At 36.6% G+C, this 22,613-nt stretch overlaps 1 protein-coding gene across 2 annotated transcripts; it reads right to left on the minus strand.

Annotated features, from left to right (window-relative positions):
* Positions 1–301: 301 nt before the first annotated feature.
* Positions 302–21,684, minus strand: Minpp1 (multiple inositol-polyphosphate phosphatase 1). Of its 2 annotated transcripts, XM_013017230.1 has the most exons (5): positions 21,021–21,684; positions 18,110–18,307; positions 15,361–15,458; positions 13,395–13,528; positions 302–1,633 (listed from the first exon to the last, which is right to left on the minus strand). In XM_013017230.1, exons 1-5 carry the CDS (start codon positions 21,646–21,648, stop codon positions 1,237–1,239), a joined length of 1,455 nt encoding a protein of 484 aa, XP_012872684.1. In that variant the 5' UTR covers positions 21,649–21,684; the 3' UTR covers positions 302–1,236. The 2 variants fall into 2 exon arrangements, with proteins under 2 accessions (XP_012872684.1, XP_012872685.1); XM_013017231.1 differs by lacking the exons at positions 13,395–13,528; positions 15,361–15,458 and having other exon boundaries at positions 1,530–1,633; positions 21,021–21,677.
* Between the last annotated feature and the right edge of the window lie 929 nt (positions 21,685–22,613).

The following is a 22,613-nucleotide window of genomic DNA, read 5'->3' on the forward strand; positions in this document are numbered from 1 at the left end:
GCTTGTTTTCCTATGGTGTTTCCTCAAAAGTAAACTATTAAAAATGAATGCAGTGCATTCCAGTAAACAAACTTCACTATTGTATAATAACATTATTAATTTTAAAAATCCCAAATCTCACTTTGAAAGAAACAAGCTTTCAAGTAAATACAAGTTACAATAAAATGCATTAAGAAAATCTATTTGAAGCAATTTCTATTAGAGGAAAATTGCCTTATGTTGCCTGAGTCAAAGCTGCTTAAAATTCCAACCATGTACCATCAATTACTGACTGAATTTGAACAGGATAGCAGAAATGATCTGAAGTAAAAAAACACAGGAATTTTATTGTTGCAAATAATTTCATAGCATTTGACCAAACTCAGAACTACTTATTTCAAAAAGGCTGAAAGCTATACAACAAAGCCAACCAGAATAAAGTCTTTATTTAAAAGGAAAAAAAGAAAAGAAATCAAACCAAAAGATGGAATTCATTAACAAAATATAAAAATGAAAGCTAAATAACAGGATAAAAATACAGCTAAGAAATTTAAGAAACTTTGATTCTGTTCTTCTAACTTGCTGCTACTGGTTCTCTTTGTCCTATTATTATATATGCAAAATTGCTCTGATGATGATTTAAGATGGCCTTGCAAGACCTACCAGAAGGTAAAAGGAATTACCAAAAAAGACACCCAAATATTTTATAAATAGTATTAACAAAAACATTACTTTTTATACTTTTGTCTTTCTTTAGCAAAAATGTCTTTTCAAATCACCTACTTTGTTAACACTGGTTTACTCTCTCACTTAGAGAGATGTAGACTTTCTTTCAAAGTGATACTCCTACAATACTTCACAGTATTGCTGATTAGGCAATAATGGGACTGTCCCACCTAAGCAAAAAAAAAAAAAAAAACAACCTGTAGTACAACTCAAGTACTGATCCCTCAAATGACATTATATTTTGGTAATCCAGCACTTTTTAAGTGTTGCTTTCAAATCATTCTACTCCAGTGTGAGGTCTCCTATAAGTTGGAGCATAGTTCATTGCTGTAAACAAGTTCACTGCCAGTTGTCTGACTTGATTATTTTTTTCCTTAAGAGAGCTGCTCCAGTGAAGAATCATTTATCTACTATGTCCAGACCCAAAAAGAAACAAAATTTCTCTATGAAAAGTCAAGGGACTACCTACCTATTTCAAGCATGTAATCACACCCAGGAAAACACTGCTAACTAATAAAGGTCTGCTAGCACTCATAGCTCATCAAAAGTGCTGTTCATCTTTGGTAATGCACATTCTTCACTGGTTTGACAACTCTGCAGAATGTCCTTGTAGTGGTTCTTTAGATCCTCATACAAAGAGACAGTCTCCTGTGAGTGAGCCAAGGGTAACACCTTTTCATTCAACAACATCTGTACTTGGAACTCTTCTTTAGGAGTCTTAGCATCCTCACAATGGTAAAGCACAAATATTAGATTGGAGGCATAAGGTACAATGTGGCCACTTCGAAACTTCCGCTGGACTTGTTCCTCATAATTATAAGCTGTTAGGGGTTCCTTGTCTTTGAAGTAGCCCATGAGAGAAAGCAGTGGAAGTAGGGTCTCTGCATGGCCAAACTGGAGGATGACTGGAGAAGAAACTGGCTGAGACCTTAAAAGAAAAATTGAGGGGAAATATATATATTCATATCACAAGACACTATACTTGGTAGTACCCAACTCCCCACAAAGACACTTTAAGTAATTCCATCTTTAAAATCTTTATATTACATAACTCAAGTATGATGGCGAAGACTCTGCATTGTTGAGGATTGCTGTTCCAAGACAGTTTGAGAAAAAAGTTCACAAGATTTCATCTCTTCTGGGGGTGGGAAGGTGGCTCAGTGGTAGAGCGCTTGCCTTGCATGCATGAGGCCCTGGGTTCGATTCCTCAGCACCACATATGCAAAAAGAAAAAATTCGGAAGTGGTGCTGTGGCTCAAGTGGTAGAGTGCTAGCCTTGAGCTGAAGAGCTGAGGGACAGCGCCCAGGCCCAGAGTTCAGGCCACACGACCGGACCCAAAAAAAAATTTTTTTTTCATCTCATCATTTTAATAAGCAAGCCAAGCAATAGTCATCATGCCTGTAATCCTAGCTAGGCAAAAGGCTTATGTAGGAGGAATACAGTCTGAGGCTGTTCTAGGAGGAAAACACAAAACTCTATTTGAAAAATAAATGGAGTAAGAAAGGGCTGGAGGAATGGCTCAAGTGACAGAGAGCTTGCATAGCAAATGCAAGGCCCTGAGTTCAAACTCCAGTACTGCCCCACCTAAAAGAAAAGTTCAGTAAATCCTTCAATCATTTCCTCATTTTGAAACCACAGTAGTCACAAAAGGATAATGGCATGATCTATGCTACCTACTATAATGTGCCTGAGATTGGGAGTAAATTTATACAGTACTAGAAATACTAACCACACTCAACATTATGATCTAAGTTATTGTTTTGGCCACTTTTTCCAAGTTTTTTTTCAAGTTTTTTCCTAGTAAAAGCTTTATGAAGAACAGTGAATCACTTCCTGGCCTTTCCCAGCTTTTACAGAAAGAGCATGATTTATATCCCTTTTTTGACAGACTGTCTGTCAGTATGTAACCTAGCTAGCCCCAGACTTGAACCTGCATGTGCTCTGCCAGGATATATATATATATATATATATATATATATATATATATATATATATATATTTCAGACAACTTTCAAAGGGAAGAAAAACTGACAACTGCTTATAAATGCTATGAACATAATCTTCATATTCAGAACTACGTTTACCATACAAGTTATACCAAAATAAAGAAAATATTTTAAAGGTCTGAATAAATGTGCCAATAAAATAATACAAGGAAAACTAAGATAGCAGGGTCAAAACTAAACTAGCCATTTCTAATGTTGTACTGCCCTCACCTCATATATAGGAAAATACTTGGGTTTCCACAACAGAACAAATACTTTAGGAATTTAAACACTTTAAGTTTACTTTTAACCCAAATCAAATTAGTTTTTATTTGAGGGCAGAAAAACAAGTCATCCTACTAGTTCAGGAGGACTGCAGTCAGTGCTTGGTAACTAGTACAGGAATAAGAACTGGACAACTTAAAATACACTGTTTTTAACAGCATATAGTTTTGGTAAAAAAAAAAGTTAGGTGTTGAGTCTTCTCCAAGTATGTACAATAGGCAACAACCAAATTTCTCATGTTTTTAATCTGAAATAATATGCGATCACAATTCCAAAGAGTACCGTCAAACAAGAAAATAGCTATCCATGATGATGAACAGAGACAGATAGAAGTCTTTCTTCAGGAATGTTATCATTAAATCTTCGCTAAAATAAGACCAGCATACCTCTATGATCTAGACCAGCTTCTCTCTTTAGCTACTCCAAGTACTCACTCCTTCTAAAGTATATTCTCCAGTGTGTGATAGACATCTGTTTTTATTCTAGCTGGGAAGAATTGTCTTCTTATCAGAACCCAGTGTTGTGGATTCTGAGATGGCTACTTCTTATTTCCTCTGTATATATGAACTTCCTCTCCTTGCCACAAGCTTTCCATCTTTATTCCTCCTTCCCCAAGTATAACTACAATCACTTTGGCCATTTCTATTTCAGGGGATTATAGAATAACAATGGAAAATCTATCAAGTTCACATGATTTAGCATGATCTTTTGCTCTGTGATAGTGCATCACTATAGGTCATGCATATTTTAAGATAATACAAGCATGAATGTATAATATATAACACATATTTTATATAATCACCTAAATGATTGAGGAATATGTGCAAATCACTCTGAAATATATGGCACCAATCTTTATTAGACATAGTATAAAATAATTAATTGGCTGCTATCTTTCTTTTTAAAAAAAGTCAAAAAAGTTGCCTATGACAAATTACTGGCTTAATAGAATTGTAAGTATCTGGACTAAAGAAAAAACAAAACAAAAAAAATGGGATTTAAGGATGTAGCTTAGTAATAGAACTGTACTTAGCATCCTCAAAGCCCTGGCTCTAATCCCCAGCATGGAAAGGAAGTAGGAAATGTATTAGAAATGTAATTATTTTAAATACTAATTATTTTAAGTATTTAAATGTTTTATACAATCTTTTAAATGGCTTTTGTCATTGCAAACAAAACAAGAACAATTCAATAAATGTGAAAAGGCTTTAAGGGTAAGAAGTGGATTTAACACTCTTAAAATAAGTTACAACTAAAATTCATGATCCTGCTGAATGCTGGGATTAGAGGTTCTGTGCCACCATGTCAGTCTATGTTAATTTTTTTTGCTTTATATAAAAAGTATTTGTATATAATACCTCAGAATATAAACTGCTCAAGACATAAATATTTTTCTTCACTATTTTGTTTTTCCTAGCTGAATTCAACTTAGTTATCATTGGGTAGGGGTAGGGTGAGTTCACATTAAAAGTTTAAAAATAATATAAACTTCTTCAAGACTCCAAAAAATAAAATACTATCTAAATAATGGTTTGGGAATGTAAAAATCCAATGAACTTAGCTATCTTTAAATCATATACTCCAAATCTGGAGTCACTTACAACTGAGAATGTCAAATTTTTTTCATAACATAAACAAGAATGAGAGGCAAATATACAAACTCATTGTTTGGAACCCAACTGTCAAAATATCAAACTGAGTATATCAATACATGACTATATAAATAAAATACAAATACATAAAAATGTGTGGAAAGACTATTTTCCTTCCACAGGATGGGTAATCTTTTAAACAGCTGTTCATATTTGTACCCGTTTTCCCTTCTTTTTTTTTTTTTTTCCGTTTTCCCTTCTTTAAGACTTACTCAAATTTCCTGGGTTTTGACAGATTAAAGTAGGATTAAGCATCAAATGGAAAAACATATCAAGTGTTATTATGTTTGTATTCTCAGTCACAACTGAACAGCAAAAATGGGGAGTCAAATATCTTCAAGTAAAGCAGGCTAAGAGAGCTGTGGAGTTTAAGTGTTCACGTATACAAAAGGATTTTTTTGAGTGTTTTGTATGATTCTAAATAACCTGATGAAAATATACAGAAATACTTACTATCTAATTTTCAGAGAAGCCATTAAAAGGTGTGTGTAAGTTTTTATAAAGTAAATCAGTAACTTTTATGAAGAGGATGTGGTTCCATTCTAGGTCGTGCTGCCCTTTGCTCTAAGTATTACAACTTAAAAGTCTTAGAAAACTTTTAAGCCATCTCCAGTAACTGGTTTACTCTAGTCAGTCTAGGCCCAATCACTATGTAAAGAACAAAATCCCCAATTTCTCCTTGAAAACAGCCCAAGGCTGGCCTGACAATTTTTCTTTGTTTCTTTCCCAACCTTCTCCAAATTACAGCCAGTCTATAATTAAGCTCAACATACTGGCAATAGCAAATGGCAATAAATATATCTAAGTCTGAATGAGAAATTAAGAATATGTCTCACAAGCACACACACATGTACATATAACATATAACATGAGTAAAGGAGAGAACAAAAAGGGAAGGAGTATGAATTGATTCTCAGTTTACACAACTCTTCATATACACACAAACATATATGGGCTCTGCATATAACTGTGCAATAATTTTGCTGAGCATGTAAAGACTGCCACATTCCACTTTCTCTGTGATCTCTTGCCACTATCATTCAACAGACACAGTTGTGAAGGCTTTAGTCTTTTGGCAGGAAAATAAACAAGTTTTTTAAAAGATAAGGCTTGGGCTGGGAAGGTGGCTCAGTGGTAGAGTGCTTGCCTTGCATGCATGAGGCCCTGGGTTCGATTCCTCAGCACCACATCAGCAAAAAGAAAAAAGCCGGTAGTGGCGCTGTGGCTCAAGAGGTAGCGCACTAGCCTTGAGCTGAAGAGCTGAGGGACAGTGCCCAGGCCCAGAGTTCAGGCCCCATGACTGGTCCCAAAAATAAATAAATAAATAAATAAATAAAAGATAAGGCTCAATAATTTAAGAATCTTACTAAAGGAATGGGACTTCAGATAAATGCACAAATGTATATACACATAGTCTCTCAGGAATTCAGACGCTATAGCTCAATAATGTCGGTGTGCTATAGTACAATATGAAATTCTGAGAATTAATGTGGGTAAAATTCTGTCCAATATTGGCTTTTATCTTTAGAATTACATGCATTCTAGAAATCAAATAATTTTATCCTAATAAATTCTATATTTAAAATATCTATACAGAATTAAATGTACAAACTTTTATTTTGTTTTATGAGAGCTTTAAACAAACTTTTAATTAACTATAATCCATCCACAAACAGATTGTCAACTAGTGAAATGTCTTCATAACAGGAAATGTCTACATAACAGAAAATTTTCTCAAAACAGGGAAAACAAAAGTATAGAATGGCATAATTTTAATTCTGCCCTTTCCTCTAAGATAACTACATTAACTGGTGCTGTCATGTTTTCTAAGTTATAAAACCAAAAAGAAGTACATTTTAACTTAAAAAAAAAAACCTTGGGAAACATCAACTGTTAATACAAATATAAGAAACTAAATGTATATATGTGTATTAATTTCTTTACAGAAACACACAGAAAGAATCATGTTTTAGGGTTGTGAACTGGTAAATCTAGTTCTTATTTTAAAGAAGTTCAATGTGGTCAAGTGAATTACCTACTGTTATCAAAGAAGAATGCAGTTACCTAAATATATGCCCTCGTTTACTTATTTAAATTAATAAGGAGATTTTATTAAAGCTTCAGCCAAATTAAGATTTAGTTGAAATCTAAAATTATATTATTGAGGATTGACTCTGTATGTGTACAATGTATAAAATACCAAAGCAAAGAAAGTCATTTAAAAAGCTCAACCAGAAAAAATTAGGTAATTGCATGTTTTTCTCCAAATGTACTTAGACTAAATTTTTTTAAGCTCCTAGATCACGTTTCACACACAACTGATGTTACACAAATTATACTTAAAAAAAAACAAACAAGAATCGAATCCAGGAATATCAAATAGAGCTTTAGGTAATTCATGTAATTTCCATACTTACATAAGTGCACAAATAAGCAACAGCAACTCCCAGTGATATAAGCTGCTTTGGGAAGAAAATTTTAAAAAAACAAAAAAACATTTTTTTCAAACTTTATATGGTTGATTGAAACATCAGTTCCGGTTACTATCTGGAAAAGCCTGGATTTGACAACTAAAATGATACAAGTATTCTTCCTCAAGCAAAAATACATAAACAGCTTACATTTTCAGCTAAAATGGAGTGATAGGGACCAGAGTTACCATACTATCCTGCCTACTTCAACCAGAAATATGAAACAGCAGGTCTCAGATAATAATAATCAAAGTAAGGGAGAAGGCAGGCAAATGAGGTAAACCCATCAACTGCCCCAGCTTCCTGCCTAGAGTTTGCAATGTGGGGAATAGAAGCCCAAACAAAAAGGCAATCATGAGATTGGAAAGGGTCTTTAGGGAAGCCACACTGATAAAATTCCTAGGTCAGAATAACAGAGAATGAGTATTATGAAAAGAGAACTCAGTAAGGTCCCCTCGAAATGTCAGCTGCATGTGGGAAGCATGTGGGAAAGCATGTGGGAAAACTATCCAAATGGAGGTGGGGAAAGCAACACTGCAAAGGAACAGCAGATGAAATTTTCCAAAGCTATTACAAGGCAATGAATGGTTTGTGTTCACATAGCCAAACTGGAAAAACCCTGAAATACATAGGGTAACATGAGAAATCCATCAATGGTAAGATAAAATTAGCCCATCAGAAGGCAGTTTCCAAAATGAAAAAAAAAATAAATCTAGACTAGGAAAGTATTTTTTAAAGCCTAAATCTGACTAAGGATATATCCAGAATGAAAGCATATCTCCACATCTGTTTTATTTGTAACAGCCCCAATCTGGAGATAATCTATAAACACCCATCAAAAGATGAAAGGATAACCCATATGGGAATTGCAGAGCTGGGTGTCCTGGCTCATGTCTATAATCCTAGCTACTAAAGAGGCTGAGATCTAAGGATCATTGTTTAAAGCCAGCAGAGGCAGACAAACTCAAAAATCTTCAATTAACTACCAAAAAGCCAAAAGCAGAGGAATGGGTCAAGTGGCAGAGCACCAGCCTTGAGTAAAAAAAAAACTAAGTGAGAGCATGAGGCCCTAAATTCAAGGCCCAGTACCAGCACCTCCAAAAACACAAATTTTGCCAGACTAAAGATAGCGTACTCTTGCACTGTGCGTACTCTATGCATTATACAAATACACACACACACACACACACACACACACACACACACACACGTACATTCAGGACAGCTCTGGCAAAAAGCAAGAACTCATCACAAATATAACCACAGCAAGAAGGAAAAGGGCTAGATGTGTTGCTCAATTGGCAGGATGCCTGGCAAGGAAGTATGAATCCCTGAGTTCAAACCTCAATACTTTCTCCACCAAAAGATTCACTATCACTAACACTATCTTCAAGAAAGAAAACAAAAGGGTATGATAAACCTTTCAGTGTACTTTGTACAGTCAAGCAATGGGAGTTACTGAATGATTAACACAAAAGTAAGATATGATCAGGAAGAGGATTGTACTTAGGTAAAATCGAAGTCTGAACTCAAGAAGACTTTAATTGTAGTAGCTACAATGTAGGGGAAAGGGAATAGAAGATACAAACCTGAAATGAGGCTGATGGGAATGAGGATGGAAAGAAGAGGAAAGAATTGAGATAAGCTGCAATATTTCAAAAACAGTAAATGTAGAAGGCAAGGGCAATGTGGCACTGAGTAAAACAGGTAATGCAGGAAAAAAAAAAAGGACTCGATATTTTACCACTAAACACTGGGAACACTAACTGGATCAGAGTACTATTTTGGATACTAAAGAAAAGGTAGGGTATGTGTAATATTGTGTATGTATGTATGTGTGTGGGGGGGGGGTAACACATGTACACACATGCACAAGTCCTGGGGCTTGAACTCAGAACTTAGGCTATTGCTGTTTCTGAGGATTTTTGTTCAAGGTTAGCATTCTGCCACTTGAGCCACAACTCTACTTCCAGCTTTTTGGTAATTAGTTGAATATTAGAGTCTCTTTCAGGGCTGGCTTCCAACTGCAATTCTCTGACTTCAGCTATTAGACTGACAGGTATGAGCCACTAGTGCCCAGCAATAGCTACACTTTAATGTCCATTCAAGCTGGTGCCACTACATGATGATTTCAATGCTGCCATCTTATGGCAAAATACGGCATTATACAACCTAAAAAGTCTTATTCAACAATAAAAACTGAAAATACCAAAAACTGAGAGCACATTAAAATGTAGGGAAAAAAATAGTTATTTAATAACAGTAACAGTCATTTATTATTTGTAACAAATAATTTTGCTGTCTGGAAATAATCTTGACAAAACAGAAGATCTCAGGAGGTAAATAATTAATAGTTCACAAGAAATAAGTTTTGAGAAAACAAAAAGTGATTGGATGATTTTTCCCTATCTAAAAAGACACGTGAACAGAGATAATAGGGGAAAGGAAAGTTGAAATAACTCAGTTATTTCACTTCTTCTATAAATTCAGTTTGTTTTTCTAGTCATAACTGCTCATGAAACAGCTGCTGCTTAAATTTGCTCTAATAGTGTATTCACTAGTTTTAACTCTAATCTCATCACCACAGGCAGTTTAAGGAGGAAAAATAAATGTCAAGATTCTAATAATTTAGGGACTCAGAATTCAGACAGCTAGTTATATTTTACTGAAATACTGACAAGTGATATATAACATTATCAGTCTTCAATTTCTTCCACTAAGTAAAATCATGTTGAAAAAACATTCAATGGCATTGAAAACTGAGTTAATTTCAATATAAAAAATAATATGTACAATATGTGTACAATATGTATGTACACATATTGTAATCTTAAAGGAAGGAAACAAGAGTATCAAAGAAAGTAAAAAGTCTGAGAACTCTACAATTAAGGTAAAATCACTTGTTTGTCCAACATGGCAAGTTATTACACTTATACACACACACACACACACAAACACATACTCATACACTCATTCATTCACATAGTGTCATAAAGTTTAAATCCAAAAACAAGGATTTTAAGTCATTAAAAGAGATTAATGTTTGATAAATCAGAAAAATACAAAGACAAATACTCAATTAGAACTTTATTATTCAACTGGGCACAGTGGTTCACTCCTATGATGACAGCTACTCAAGAAGGGAGACAAGATGGGCAGTTTGAACTGTGCTCTCAAGAGGAAGCCACTAGAATGGGTTCAAGTACAGGAGTGATATATTCTTATTTCTGTTTTAGTAAGTACATTTGCACAATTTCTGCACCTCTGGCAACTAGTATTCATAAGGTCGTCTGCCCAGGCAGGCCTCTTCAAGGAGTCTGTTATAAGGGTGTATAATGCTGTCAGCAGTGAGGCTGGAAAGAAGTGCCTGGAGTACTTACAGAGTAAAATTTACAGGACTTGAGGATACAATCAATGAGACTGAAAACTGTTAGTGAGTGAATGGCAAAAGTGATTCACTTTAGTTGGATAGAAGGTATTATTGGAGGTGTGGATCAGGATAATCATCCTTGGTTCTTTGGGAGCTTGAATGAATAAGTGAGTATTTATGATTGATGTGGAGGCCACATTTCAATCCATATTTTAGACAGATAGTATACAGGTATATTTTATTCCTTTTATTAGCTATATCAGTCTCTTTAAAATTTTAATCAATCTTTTAACATAAATAGTGTTTGTAATGCAAAATTTTTTATAATCTAATACAGACATCAATGATGTATTTTTGTCTCTTAAGATCTGCCTTTTTCAGAAATTTCAAAAATAAACAGAATCATTCAACACATAGTCTTACATATCTGACTTACTTAGCATAATGTTCTGAAGGCATCCATTTGATTTAATCTATTAGCGTGCATTCCGTTGCTGAGTTGTGTTGTATTATATGGATGTGTCATATTGTGTTGGTCAATTTATCACTTGATGGGCATTTGAATTATTTAATTTTTAGCTATCATAACTAATACCACTATATATTCTATGTAGACAAAGCTGACTTATTTATCACTAATTAACAGATAGGACTGGAGTTGCTAAATCTTATATAAACGTGTTTAAGAAACTTTTCAAAGAGACTATACGAGTTTACATTAACATCAGCAGTAAATAGTGTAGATGTTTGCAGTGTCTTTGTACTTGGGACAATCCTTTTCTTTTTTTTTTTTTTTTGTCGGTCGTAGAGCTTGAACTCTGGGCCTGGGCGCTGTCCCTCAGCTCTTCAGCTCAAGGCGAGCACTCTACCACTTGAGCTACAGCGCCACTTCCGGTTTTCTGTGGTTTATTGGAGATAGGAGTCTCACGGTCTCTCCTGCCCAGGCTGGCTTTGAACCGCAATCCTCAGATCTCAGCCTCCTGAGTAGCTAGGATTACAGGCGTGAGCCACCAGCGCCCGGCTTGGGACAATCCTTTTCTATCTCCTGTTTTAGGAGATATATTAGTGACATTTCACTGTGGCTTTAATATTTATTGATGATAAGCATCTTTTCATGTGCTCATTTGTGATCCATATGTCTATCTATCTTTTCCAATGAAGTCCATTCAAATCTTTTTTCTGAAGATTAAAAGATGTTTTGTGACTTTAGCTAATATAACTATGCCACAGTATTGTGAAATTTATGTAGTCACATAATCTCAATAAAAAAATATTTGAAAAAAAATCTTTCTTCTTTTTTATGTGTGACTTGTTCATGTTCAGTGCACACTCTGCCACTGATGTACACTACTAGCCCTTTTGTGCTTTTAAAAAAAAAACTGGGTTATTTGTGAGCTTATTAGTGAGCTTTAATTCTGCACATTCTAGATTCAAATCCTTATTTATATGTATATATGATTTACAAATATATCCTACAAGTCTATGTTAATGAATTATGCTCTTGGCATTATTACAAATATATCCTACAAGTCTATGTTAATGAATTATGCTCTTGGCATTATATCTAAGAAATCCTTAACTTACCAAAATCATGAATATTTACCCTTAAGTTGCTGTACATACATTTTTCTAAAAGTTTTATGGTTTTACATTTTACATTTAAATCTGACTCTTCTTATGAAGTTAGGTATCTTTTTTTAATTAGCATGGATATCCATGTTTCAAAACTATCTGTTGAACAGACAGCATTGTCTTGGCATCTTTTACTGAAAATCAATTTACAATATACAATGATCCTTCAGTATTTGTGGGTAATTGGTTCCAAGATCTCCATTAGTAACATAATCTACAGATGTTAACTTAGTCATCAGAGGTGTTTATATAAAATAGTGTAATATTTACATGTCATCTACCTGTACCCTCCCATACTTGTAATTCCTAATGTAAATACTATGTAATCCTGTAAGGAAAATTAATAACAAGAAAAATATTCTGAGCATGTTCAGAACAGATACACTTTTTTCAAAATTTTTAGATCCATAGTTAGTTGGATCTACAGATCCCTATCTGTTAACTCTTACCTCATATAAGGTATTATATTCCTAAAATCCCCAGAAAATGAAAATAAATGGTTGGTAATGTCTTCTCCCATCAAATCCAAGAAAATTCTGCTGTCATGCCAACAAATAATATATATTGGTAAAAATAAAACTTACTACTGGAAATAGAGGACAACATGTCACCTCCAGTCTTTTACTGTCTTATTTTTTAATAGCATGATTCTTTTTTATAGCATGAGTCTTACCACCAATGGAAAACTGCTAACCTTCATGTAAACATATCTATCAAATAACACAGGGTTGGGTTCTACCAAAATGTTTGTACATAGCATGAAAAATAATGGGGGGAGGGAGAAGAGTGGTGGGGATTGAACACAGGATTCCATGCATGCTAAACATGTACATCACACTTCTAGCCCCCAAAAATGATTTTTTGAAGAAAATTTGAAAAGTATGAATGTTAGTTAGCAAAGGTTTAAATGAGAACTCTTCTTTATAATAAACTAGGAGCCATGTGCAAGGGTTAATGAATAATTATAGTATTTATAATAACAATAAATAGAAGCTACCTAAATACCTGTTGACAAGAGCAAATTATAGTATATTCACACTTTTGAATACTGAATCATAGTAAAAATGTACTACAGCTATATCCAATAACATAATGGATATTATGAATGTAATTTGAGAGAGGGAAAAGTCTCAAAGGCAGCAAGTAGTACCAACGCCTACAAGCAAAACTAAAATATAGTTTGGACAACATCCATCACCATAATCTGCAAAGGTTTTTAAATCATCCATTACAAAATATTTTCTAGAATCTGAATAACAAACTCAGAATACACTTCAAATTTTAAAGTTTTACCTTTGCTTCTGTTCAACGGCTTTGTCCAAGTGCCGAAAGATATCCTGAAATAGGGTGCAGCTGGATCGACTATTAATGGTATATCCATAACCTCTTTTCCAGTATTGCTTCAGATCATTTAAATATTCTAATACCTACAAATAAAAAAATTCAAAAATCATTTCTAATATATTCCCATAAATGTTGCCCGATTTAATAATTCTCTCTGAAAAGGTTACATTGTTTAACTATTATTCTAAAAAATAGAATCATAGCATTCTGAGTTTATACTTGCCATTCACATGTTTAGGAGTTGGCCCTGTGGTCCGCGATATACAGTACTCTGTTATAACTTTGAATCAGAAAAATGAGAAGTGAGAATTTGGTGTGAATGGTGATCCTAAGTATTCATTTATAAATAGTGCTCTTATCAATTTTAAAACTGTCCCAAATTTAGGTAAGGCATGATGACTCACATCTGTAATATTAGCAAGGTAGAGATCAGGACCACAGTTTAAGGCCAGTCTAGGCAAAAAGTCAGTGAGAACCCCATCTCACAAAAGAAGCTTAAGCTACGTGAAAGATATAAGTAGGAGTATCACCATCCAAAGCCAGGCCCCATGCAAAAACATGAGATGCTATTTTAAAAAATTGCTAAAGCAAAAAAGGCTTCTGGAGGCATAGCCCAGGTGATACAGTTCCTGTCTAAAAAGCTCAAGGCCCTGTGTTTGAGCCCCAGTATTAATCCCTCCCCCCAAAAATAATTGTTGATCCTACCTACTGAAGGAAGTTTCTGAAGTGATAGTTATACACAGTTACAAATGATGAACAGAGTAGTGGAGAAAGAGGAAAATGGGTCATCAGGAAGTGATGTAGGGACATGGAATTTCATAGAATATACTTAGTACTCAGCATCCTTATGCAATTATCTACTGGGGGGTACTTTACACTCTTCTTCCACCTCAACCATTGAGTGTCATCTCTATTCTGACACAGTACTTACCATATCACTTAAGTCTCTAAGTACCAAAATGAAGCACTTATTTATACAAGTACATTAGCTTTCAGCTTAAAATTGTTCTATCTGCCAAACAGTAAACTTCTTTTTAGAATTTAAATTCTGAAGTTAACTGTTTATTTCTCTATAAAAAAAAAACTGAAGGTTTATATATATGCAAGAGATAACAAGGGTATCAGAAATCTGTAATTCTTGGAAAAATGTACTAACAATGTTTGAGAAAATAACAATCCCATACTCAGAATTTACCTCCTTTAAAGCCACTATACACCTGTCTAAGAGTCCAAAAGTCACAGTTCTAAGAATGAAAAGAAAAAAGGAGGAATGAAATATGCAGATAGAAAATACAATGAAAGGCTGGGAAGGTGGTCAGTGGTAGAGTGCTTTCCTCGCATGCATGAGGCCTGGGTTCGATTCCTCAACACCACATTAACAGAAAGAAAAAAAAAGCCAGAAGGGGCACTGTGGCTCTAGTGGTAGAAGGACTGAAGAGCTGAGGGGCAACACCCAGGGCCAGAGTTCAAGCCCAGGACCAACAACAAAAAAAAAAGATGAATTACTGCCACCACTAGGTGAAACATAGAGCTCCATTTCTCATGAAAACTGCTAGAAAAGAATCAGATGTTCGGAAAACCACTTAAGTCTCCCAGAGCTTTGACTTCCTATAAAAACAGCAACTTGTTCTATACTGACTCTACAACTCTTCCCAGTGGTAAAATCTGATGGTAGGTAAAATAGGTTTTTAAGTTGGAGCAGGTAAGGAAGTATATAGAAATCAAATCACCACAGAAAATTTTTTTCCAGTGATTTATGAACCCAAAGTATTTACAAGTATGTGGAATCTATCTGAACATTAACCTCTACTTAAGGAAAATGAGTTTAAATTCCTTAACTCTGCCTATTTTCAGAAGTGATTTACATAACAGCAACACCAAAGAAATCATGTGACTAAAACTGCAGAACACTTACCTTTGCATCATCTACATCAAAAACATCACACCAAGGAGATTTAATGCCTTTAATTGCCAGGTCAAATGAACAGGTGAAAAAAGCCACCTGAATTAAATCTAGGGGGAAAAAATAGGTAAAATTTTGTGGGTTATTAGTTTCTATAATTTTTACAAAACTAAATATCTGTAGAAAATTATGTGTAGGGAAGCTACAGAAACTGGATGTTTGGTTTAGAGAACAGACTCAGTTTTTTTCCTATCGAAGTATTGCTTTGTACAATGTAAATTGGTAGAACCACAACTATTAGGAAATCATGAGGCGGGAGAGGTGCTGGTCCAAGGAAACTAAAAACTTTCTGGAAATGAGTGCTTTTTAGCTATTAAAGCTTGAATTGGGCACGGTGGCATATGCCTGTATTCCTAGCACTCAGAAGGAAGTGGCAGGAGGCTCTCTAGTTTGAGGCCAGCCTGTGCTACAGTGAAACCCTGTCCTAAAATTTGTTATCTACTAGAAGCATGTCTGCCTGGAAAACCCAGTAAAAAGATTACCAAGAGCATATGGTTAAACGCAACTTGATACTGCTGATTTTTTAGAGGGAAGGAAAAAGGAAACCAAATTTATGTCTTAGTCGCAAATTAGTAATGAAGTACATTTATTAATTCTTTTTAAAACTATGCAACAGTTATTCTATAGCTATTGGGAAAATCACATGAGAGAAGGGCTTAAGAGAAAGGGGAGTCTGTAGAAAAGTATGTAGAAGATGATAAAGAGGAAAGAAAGAGCGGAGTGGCTAAATGGGCAGGAGAAGTGAAACACTATCAGTTTTTCAAACTTAGCTGCCCAAGCAATTTCAGAACTGAATTAAAAAACAAGTTATTTGAGATTTTCACAATGCTAATTTGTGACTATGTTACTTTTAAATACATATTGGTACTGAAGAAAGGGCTTTGGAAATGAGTGCTCAGATTCCTAAGGGTAGTCCTTGTCAGTATCAATAAAACACTGCTGCTCTTGGATCAAGAAGTAGATGACAAAAAAAAAGGAGAAAGAAGGAAGAAGGAGGAGGAAGGAAGGAAGGAGAAGAGGAGGAGGACATCTAATGCCAGAGGAGAAAAAAGTAATCTACAGGTTTTATTTCTACTAATTTCATTTTTCTTGAAATTTTACATCCTTTCTTCTGTCCTAAGGTAAAATGGGGTCCCAAATTAATTGTTGCTATACTTTCCACACTAGTTCAGAGTCTAAAGAATCCTGATGCAGTATACAGTTCACACACACACACACACACACAAAATCCTTAGCACTGGCAATATACATAACCTTTACTTACATAAAGGGCCATGAAATGTAATTTAAAGAAACTCAAATTATGAACAAATTTTATGATGAACAAATTTAAAAGACCACATTATAGGAGTGCTGGTGGCTCATACCTGTAATCCTAGCTACTCAGGAGGCTTGAGATTTGAGGATAGCAGTTCAAAGCCAGCCCAGACAGGAAAGTCTGTGAGACTTTTATCTCCAATTAACAACTAAAAAAACAGAAGTGGTGATGTGGTTCAAAGTGAGAGAGGAAAAAGAGCTCAGGAACAGTGCCTAGGCCCAAAGTTCAAGCCTCACAACAACAAAAAAAAAAAAAATTGAGAAATAATATGCCTTTCAAAAAATTATGATATGGGTAATAATAAATGGACATATAATTGTTAGAGATCTTATAATCCCATTATATAACATAGTATAAAATAGCTTACAAATACTTATGTTTGATTAAAGGACCTAGCTTACTTAGTTTTAGTATGAAACTCAATGTTATATTTCATAACCAGAAAGAATATAACTAAACATAAATTCAGCAAAATAGTCTTTGAGGTTTAAGAAGAAAAACTACAAAACAAAACAAAAGACTTGGGAATATAAAAATCTACCTCTGCCACTAATTTCTGGGCAAGTCACTCTAAGCTCTTTACATTTCAAATTGTCTGCCTATAAAATAAAGAAGCTAGACAAATGATCTTGATGAGTTGTGCTGATTCATCTGTTATGACCCTTCTGACTTCTTGTTAGATTTTTGGAACACAAAAAAGATTTCATATGGAACAGGAATTTAAATATTAAAAAAGAAGACAATATGATAATAAAATAGTCTTGTAAGAGAGGATTGCTAGGGAAAATACAATACTCAGGCAAGACACCAGTGGCTCCTGTCTCTAATCCTAGCTACTCAGGAGGCTGAGATCTGAGGCTCAAGATTCAAAGCCCACGCAGGAAAGTCTATGAGACTCATATCCAATTAATCATCAAAAGGCTAGGAGTAGAGCTGTGGCTCAAGTGGTAGAATGCCAGTCTTAAGTGAAAAAGCTGACGGACAGCACCAGGCCTTGAGTTCAACCCCCAGTATCAACACAAGAAAACAAAAACAAAACTAAAACAAAAACCCTCAATACTCAAAAGTAGTAATAAAACCATAGTAGTAATAAATACAAAAAAACTCTATACAAAGCAACCAAAAAGGAATAAAGAGATAAGTCAGAAAAGATAATTTTTGTTTTGTAAGTAATATTTAGAAATGAAGCTTTATATATTCCTCTGACCTCAAAAAATCCAGATCATTCCAATAAAACTTATATATTAATTTATATAATACTCAAAGAACACTATGAATCTAAAAATAAAGCTTTCAATTTTCTTGCTTCTGGACATACTGTTTCTTAACATAAATTCAACTGTGAGTTCTTAAAATTCAAGTGGAAGATAATTGATATATTACCTGCATTTAAATCATTTACTGGTACTTGTAAAGTATCTGAAACTTTTTTTAAAATAGTCTGCATTTCTGGTCCAGTCTTGAAGGCTTCTACATGATAAAGAGCTGTCTCATTCCTTTCCACTTCAGTTAAAAACTTCTCACAATGATCAAAGAACCTCATTAGTTTGTCATTGATTCTTGGAGGTCCACACTCCATATCTAAAAGACAAAATTATACATATGTAAGTAATTTAACTTCAAATTCTTGAAAATTTTATTTGAAATATGAAAAAGGAACACTAGCAACCTATAACTTTGAATGTCAAAAATAAGCACATAATAATCAAGAAAAGCCAGTGGTAGGGGCTAGGAAAGTGGCTCAGTGGTAGAGTGCTTGCCATGCATGAGGCCCTGGGTTGGATTCCTCAGCACCACATAAGCAGAAAAAGCTGGAAGTGGCGCTGTGGCCCAAAGTAGTAGAGTACTAGCCTTGAGCTGAAGAGCTGAGGGACAGTGTCCAGGCCCAGAGTTCAGGCCCCATGACCAGCAAAAAAAGAAACAGACAAACAAGAAAAGCCAGTGGTAAAACTATTTCCTATTTATAATGATTGTAATACATAAGAAGATATGCTAGAAAAAACTAAAAAGTAGATTTTTGAAAGTAAAATGTGTTAATACAATACAATGTAAAAGTAAATGAATTTACTGTTTTCTTGTAGAAAACAAAAATAGTTACAGGTAGGTCATAAAAAGTACAAAACTGTTTTAGGGGGCCTTTTGGCCAGGTCCAGAATATTTTAAAAAGTAAATGAAAATTTGAACTTTCTAGGTATACTAAATGAGATAAAATTCAAGACTTGATCTGTTTCTCTACTAAACTCAAAGTAGGAACATTTTGTTTTTTTACTTTCCCAACCCTATGACTTTACAGAAGATTCTGTGTTATAAAGAAAAAAAAGACTGACAACACAAAATATACAATATATCAAAATACACAAAATATCCAGCTGATATGCTTCACTGTGGTGGATGCTTTTTATCTTATAACTGAAGTTCCCAGGTAACCTTTCCATTTAAAATTCAATTAGGTTACATTATTTCTCCAACTTGGCAACACATATGTACCAAAAACACATTCACAATCATCCTGAAATTGGGGGGCCTTTTAAAAGTCAAATTCAAAACAAATCTCAATCATTCGAATAATTCATCACAAAAATAAATCGCTTCTGAGTACAAAATATGAAATTAAAATGTCTCATATTGATGCTCACTGAAATGGATAATTCTGACTACTTTGCCAATTGAGTTATATGTCTTACTTAAAAATCTCAAATAACTAGAGACTGAAATTTCTGTGGCCTTAAATTTATTATCCAATTCTTGCAGCTCTTTAAACAAAGACATTGAAAATATTAACTCTAATTCATTGGTTTTCTCAAACAAAACATATACACCACAGGCCAAACAACTGTCTGTAAATGATAATGAAGTGGCTGGGCAAAAGACTTAATCTCTGAAACAAAAAATGATGAAGCGTGGGTTTATCCTGAACCATTCTGATCATTAAGAGCACTCTGAGGCTAATAGCAATTTCTACAATGCAATCTGAAGACGTCATTCATTCATTCCAGGAGTTCCAGTATAAAAGACACAGTATGTATGGTGCTACATTTAAATGGTCTGCTTCTGATATTCAGTTAATTTAAGGGATTTGGGGAAAAGTTTCACTCATGCTACTAGAAAAGGATTGCTATAATTAAAACACACAATTCAACAACTGCATGTAGTCAGTCAATTATAAGCATAACACACAGTCAGTGGAGTAATTTCTTAAAGATGGCTTAATTGCTACAGAAGTACTTCTTTTTATGTAAACTTCACAGCTAAATGATACTCCTCATTTCAATTCTGACCTTTAAAACTAATAAGCAACTATTAACACTTATTTATCTCCTGACACAAAGATGTTACACGTTATTGTTCTCAGTAGGAATGTTACAGGACACATGGAAGACATATACTATAATAATTTAAAACTCTGAATCGGCTTTCCTGGTTCCACAGCTAGTCAGGTGAAAATGAGAAAATTATCTGATTTTTTTTTCATCTTTTGATGAACTACCACCAATTTCAGAAAGCAGTTGTTAAGATTTAGTAAAACAAATGTAAGGGATGTCTAGCATGTGCTAGGCATTAAGTTTTCATTATTTGTGCCCATTAAACAATTTCAAATGGAAAAGGCACCCCAATTCTGGGTCTTAGTCCTTCCTTAAACTAGATAAAGAGGCACAATCTTGGGTTCAGCTTCTGCACTTGTTAGAAGTGTAACTAAACTTCTGGAATTTTTAAGTTATCGCATGTGCCCATGTCTCACAGCTACAATAAGGGACCTCTATAGTACACATGGTAACAAAACAGAAGGAAGAAGCAGGGCATAAAGGTTTGGGAGCAGTTTCCTTGCACAACGTCTAAATCTGGAAACCACATCTGAAAAAGAGATCAATTAAAAAAAAATTTAAGCTATTGCCAGAACCAATGACTGTGAAAGTTGGGTGTAGATTTTAAATGTTCCCAACTACCTGCCTTAGTGGGAAGATGGGCTGGGCTGGAGATCCCGGGGCAATTCCATTTGGGAACGGAAAATACAGAATTTCGAGAGAGATCTCTACGTCTAGCTCTCCCCTTGCTGGATCCTCAGGCGTCCAGCACGTAGAAGGTGCTAAATTCATCGGGGAGGGATGAATAAACAAACATATTTACAAAGACAGCGAATGGTCCGGCCCACACATTCGGTCCTCAGAGAGGGCAACCCGAAGAATGGAAGACGGCGGAGAGAGCGGGAGAGGCTGGGTCTGGGGTCGCCCACGGTTTGGGAATGGAAGCGTTGAGGACGGCGCGCCCGAGCCGGGCCCGGCCCCCCGCGGCTCACCTGCGACGTCGGGGGGCGGCAAGCCCGGGTGGTAGTGCTGCCACAGCCCCTGCAAGAAGGCGGCGCCGCTGTCCACGCAGCGGTGCTTGGAGCTGGTGACCAGCCGCAGGCGGCCGTAGTTCTCCCGGCTGAAGAGGGCCGGGAAGAGCGCGGCCAGGCGGAGCGCCAGGCGCCGCATGTCCAGCCGTCCCTTCTCCACCAGCTGCCCGTCCATCCAGTCCGCGTACCCCAGCGGCCAGGCGGCCAGGGCGGCGCCCAGGCCGCCGGCCTCCCCGTCCCCACCGCCGGACCTGCGGGCCTGCAGCAGCCCGTGCAGCTGCCTCAGCTTGCGGATCTGTTTGGCCGTGGGGTAGCGGGTGCCGTGGCGGATGAGGGCGACCAGCTGCACAGGGGTGCAGGAACCTTCCAGCAACCTCGGGTCCCGCCGCGGCGCCTCGGGGTCCGACCGCAGCGCCGGGTTGACATCTTCGTAGCGGGTCTTGGTGCCGAAGTAGGGACTGAGCGCCGAGACCACCGCGTCGCCCGGCTCCAGGAGAGAGCAGCGCGCGAGCGAGGAGAGCAGCGCCGCAGCCAGGGCCGCGGCGGGCGCTGCGGAGGTCCTGAGGACGCCGGGACAGCCGCAGAGCATGGTGGTGCCGGGCCGGCCCGCCGGGGGCGACGCGCCGGCTGCTGGCGGGCGACTTCCGGTTCCGGTAGGCAGGGGGCGACCTCGGAGCGCGGCTTCCGGTCCCGGGCCTTCCGCGTCTCTCGAGCGTCTTCGGGTGACTGGTGGAGGATGGCTGCTGTCGGAGAGGAGCCCTGTGGAGCCCCGGGACCCTGTGACACAGGTAGAGCCGGCCTCGGGCCCAGCGTGGGCGAAGTTCCTTCTCAGCTGGCGCCTGCGACTGGCTTCAAAGCCTCCCCGCGCGTCTGGCTTTGTAGGGTGTTGGGTGAAGCCCAGACCAAGCCTTTTAACCTCCCTGGCCTGGGACAGCTTTTCACAGATGACTCCGGGTCACCACCCTGCCTGGTTTGGTTTTCTAACTACCATCTCCGAGCCCTCTGCGTCTGATTCACTTGGAAAGGCGGATTGCTGGACTCTTGTTGCAGGATACCGGCTGAAGCTCAATTCTTTGTTTTCTTTTCCATTCTGGTTTTGAACATTGGGAAACTCAGGAAAGGGTTTATTTACCCAGAAATGTCAATCCTGATCTTTTTGTTTTATTCAAAACCTGAACGAGCAGAACACCCCCAAATGAGCATGTTTGTTTATTTCGAAGGCTTCCGAGAATAGGGACCACAATCCTTATAATTGGCCTGCATTGAGTCATGGCCCGACCGATTTACTCTGTTATTAAGTATGAAGTCATTACCTGTATGAAGCAAACATGCTCTTTACCACCACTCCATATCCAAACTCTTGCTGTGTGGAAATGTACTCACATCCTTCGATCTGACCATTTACCTTGGTTTCTCCTGAACCCTCATATATATATATATATATGCCACTTAGGGTGGAAAAAGTATTTGAAGTCATATAATGATCAGTGTTTTTGTGAATGAATCATTTCAAAGACACTACCTCTTTCTACTTGGGAAGCTAATCACCACCTT

This window comes from Dipodomys ordii, unplaced genomic scaffold (genome assembly GCF_000151885.1).
Source record: "Dipodomys ordii isolate 6190 unplaced genomic scaffold, Dord_2.0 Scaffold34, whole genome shotgun sequence".
NCBI classification, from domain to species: domain Eukaryota; kingdom Metazoa; phylum Chordata; class Mammalia; order Rodentia; family Heteromyidae; genus Dipodomys; species Dipodomys ordii.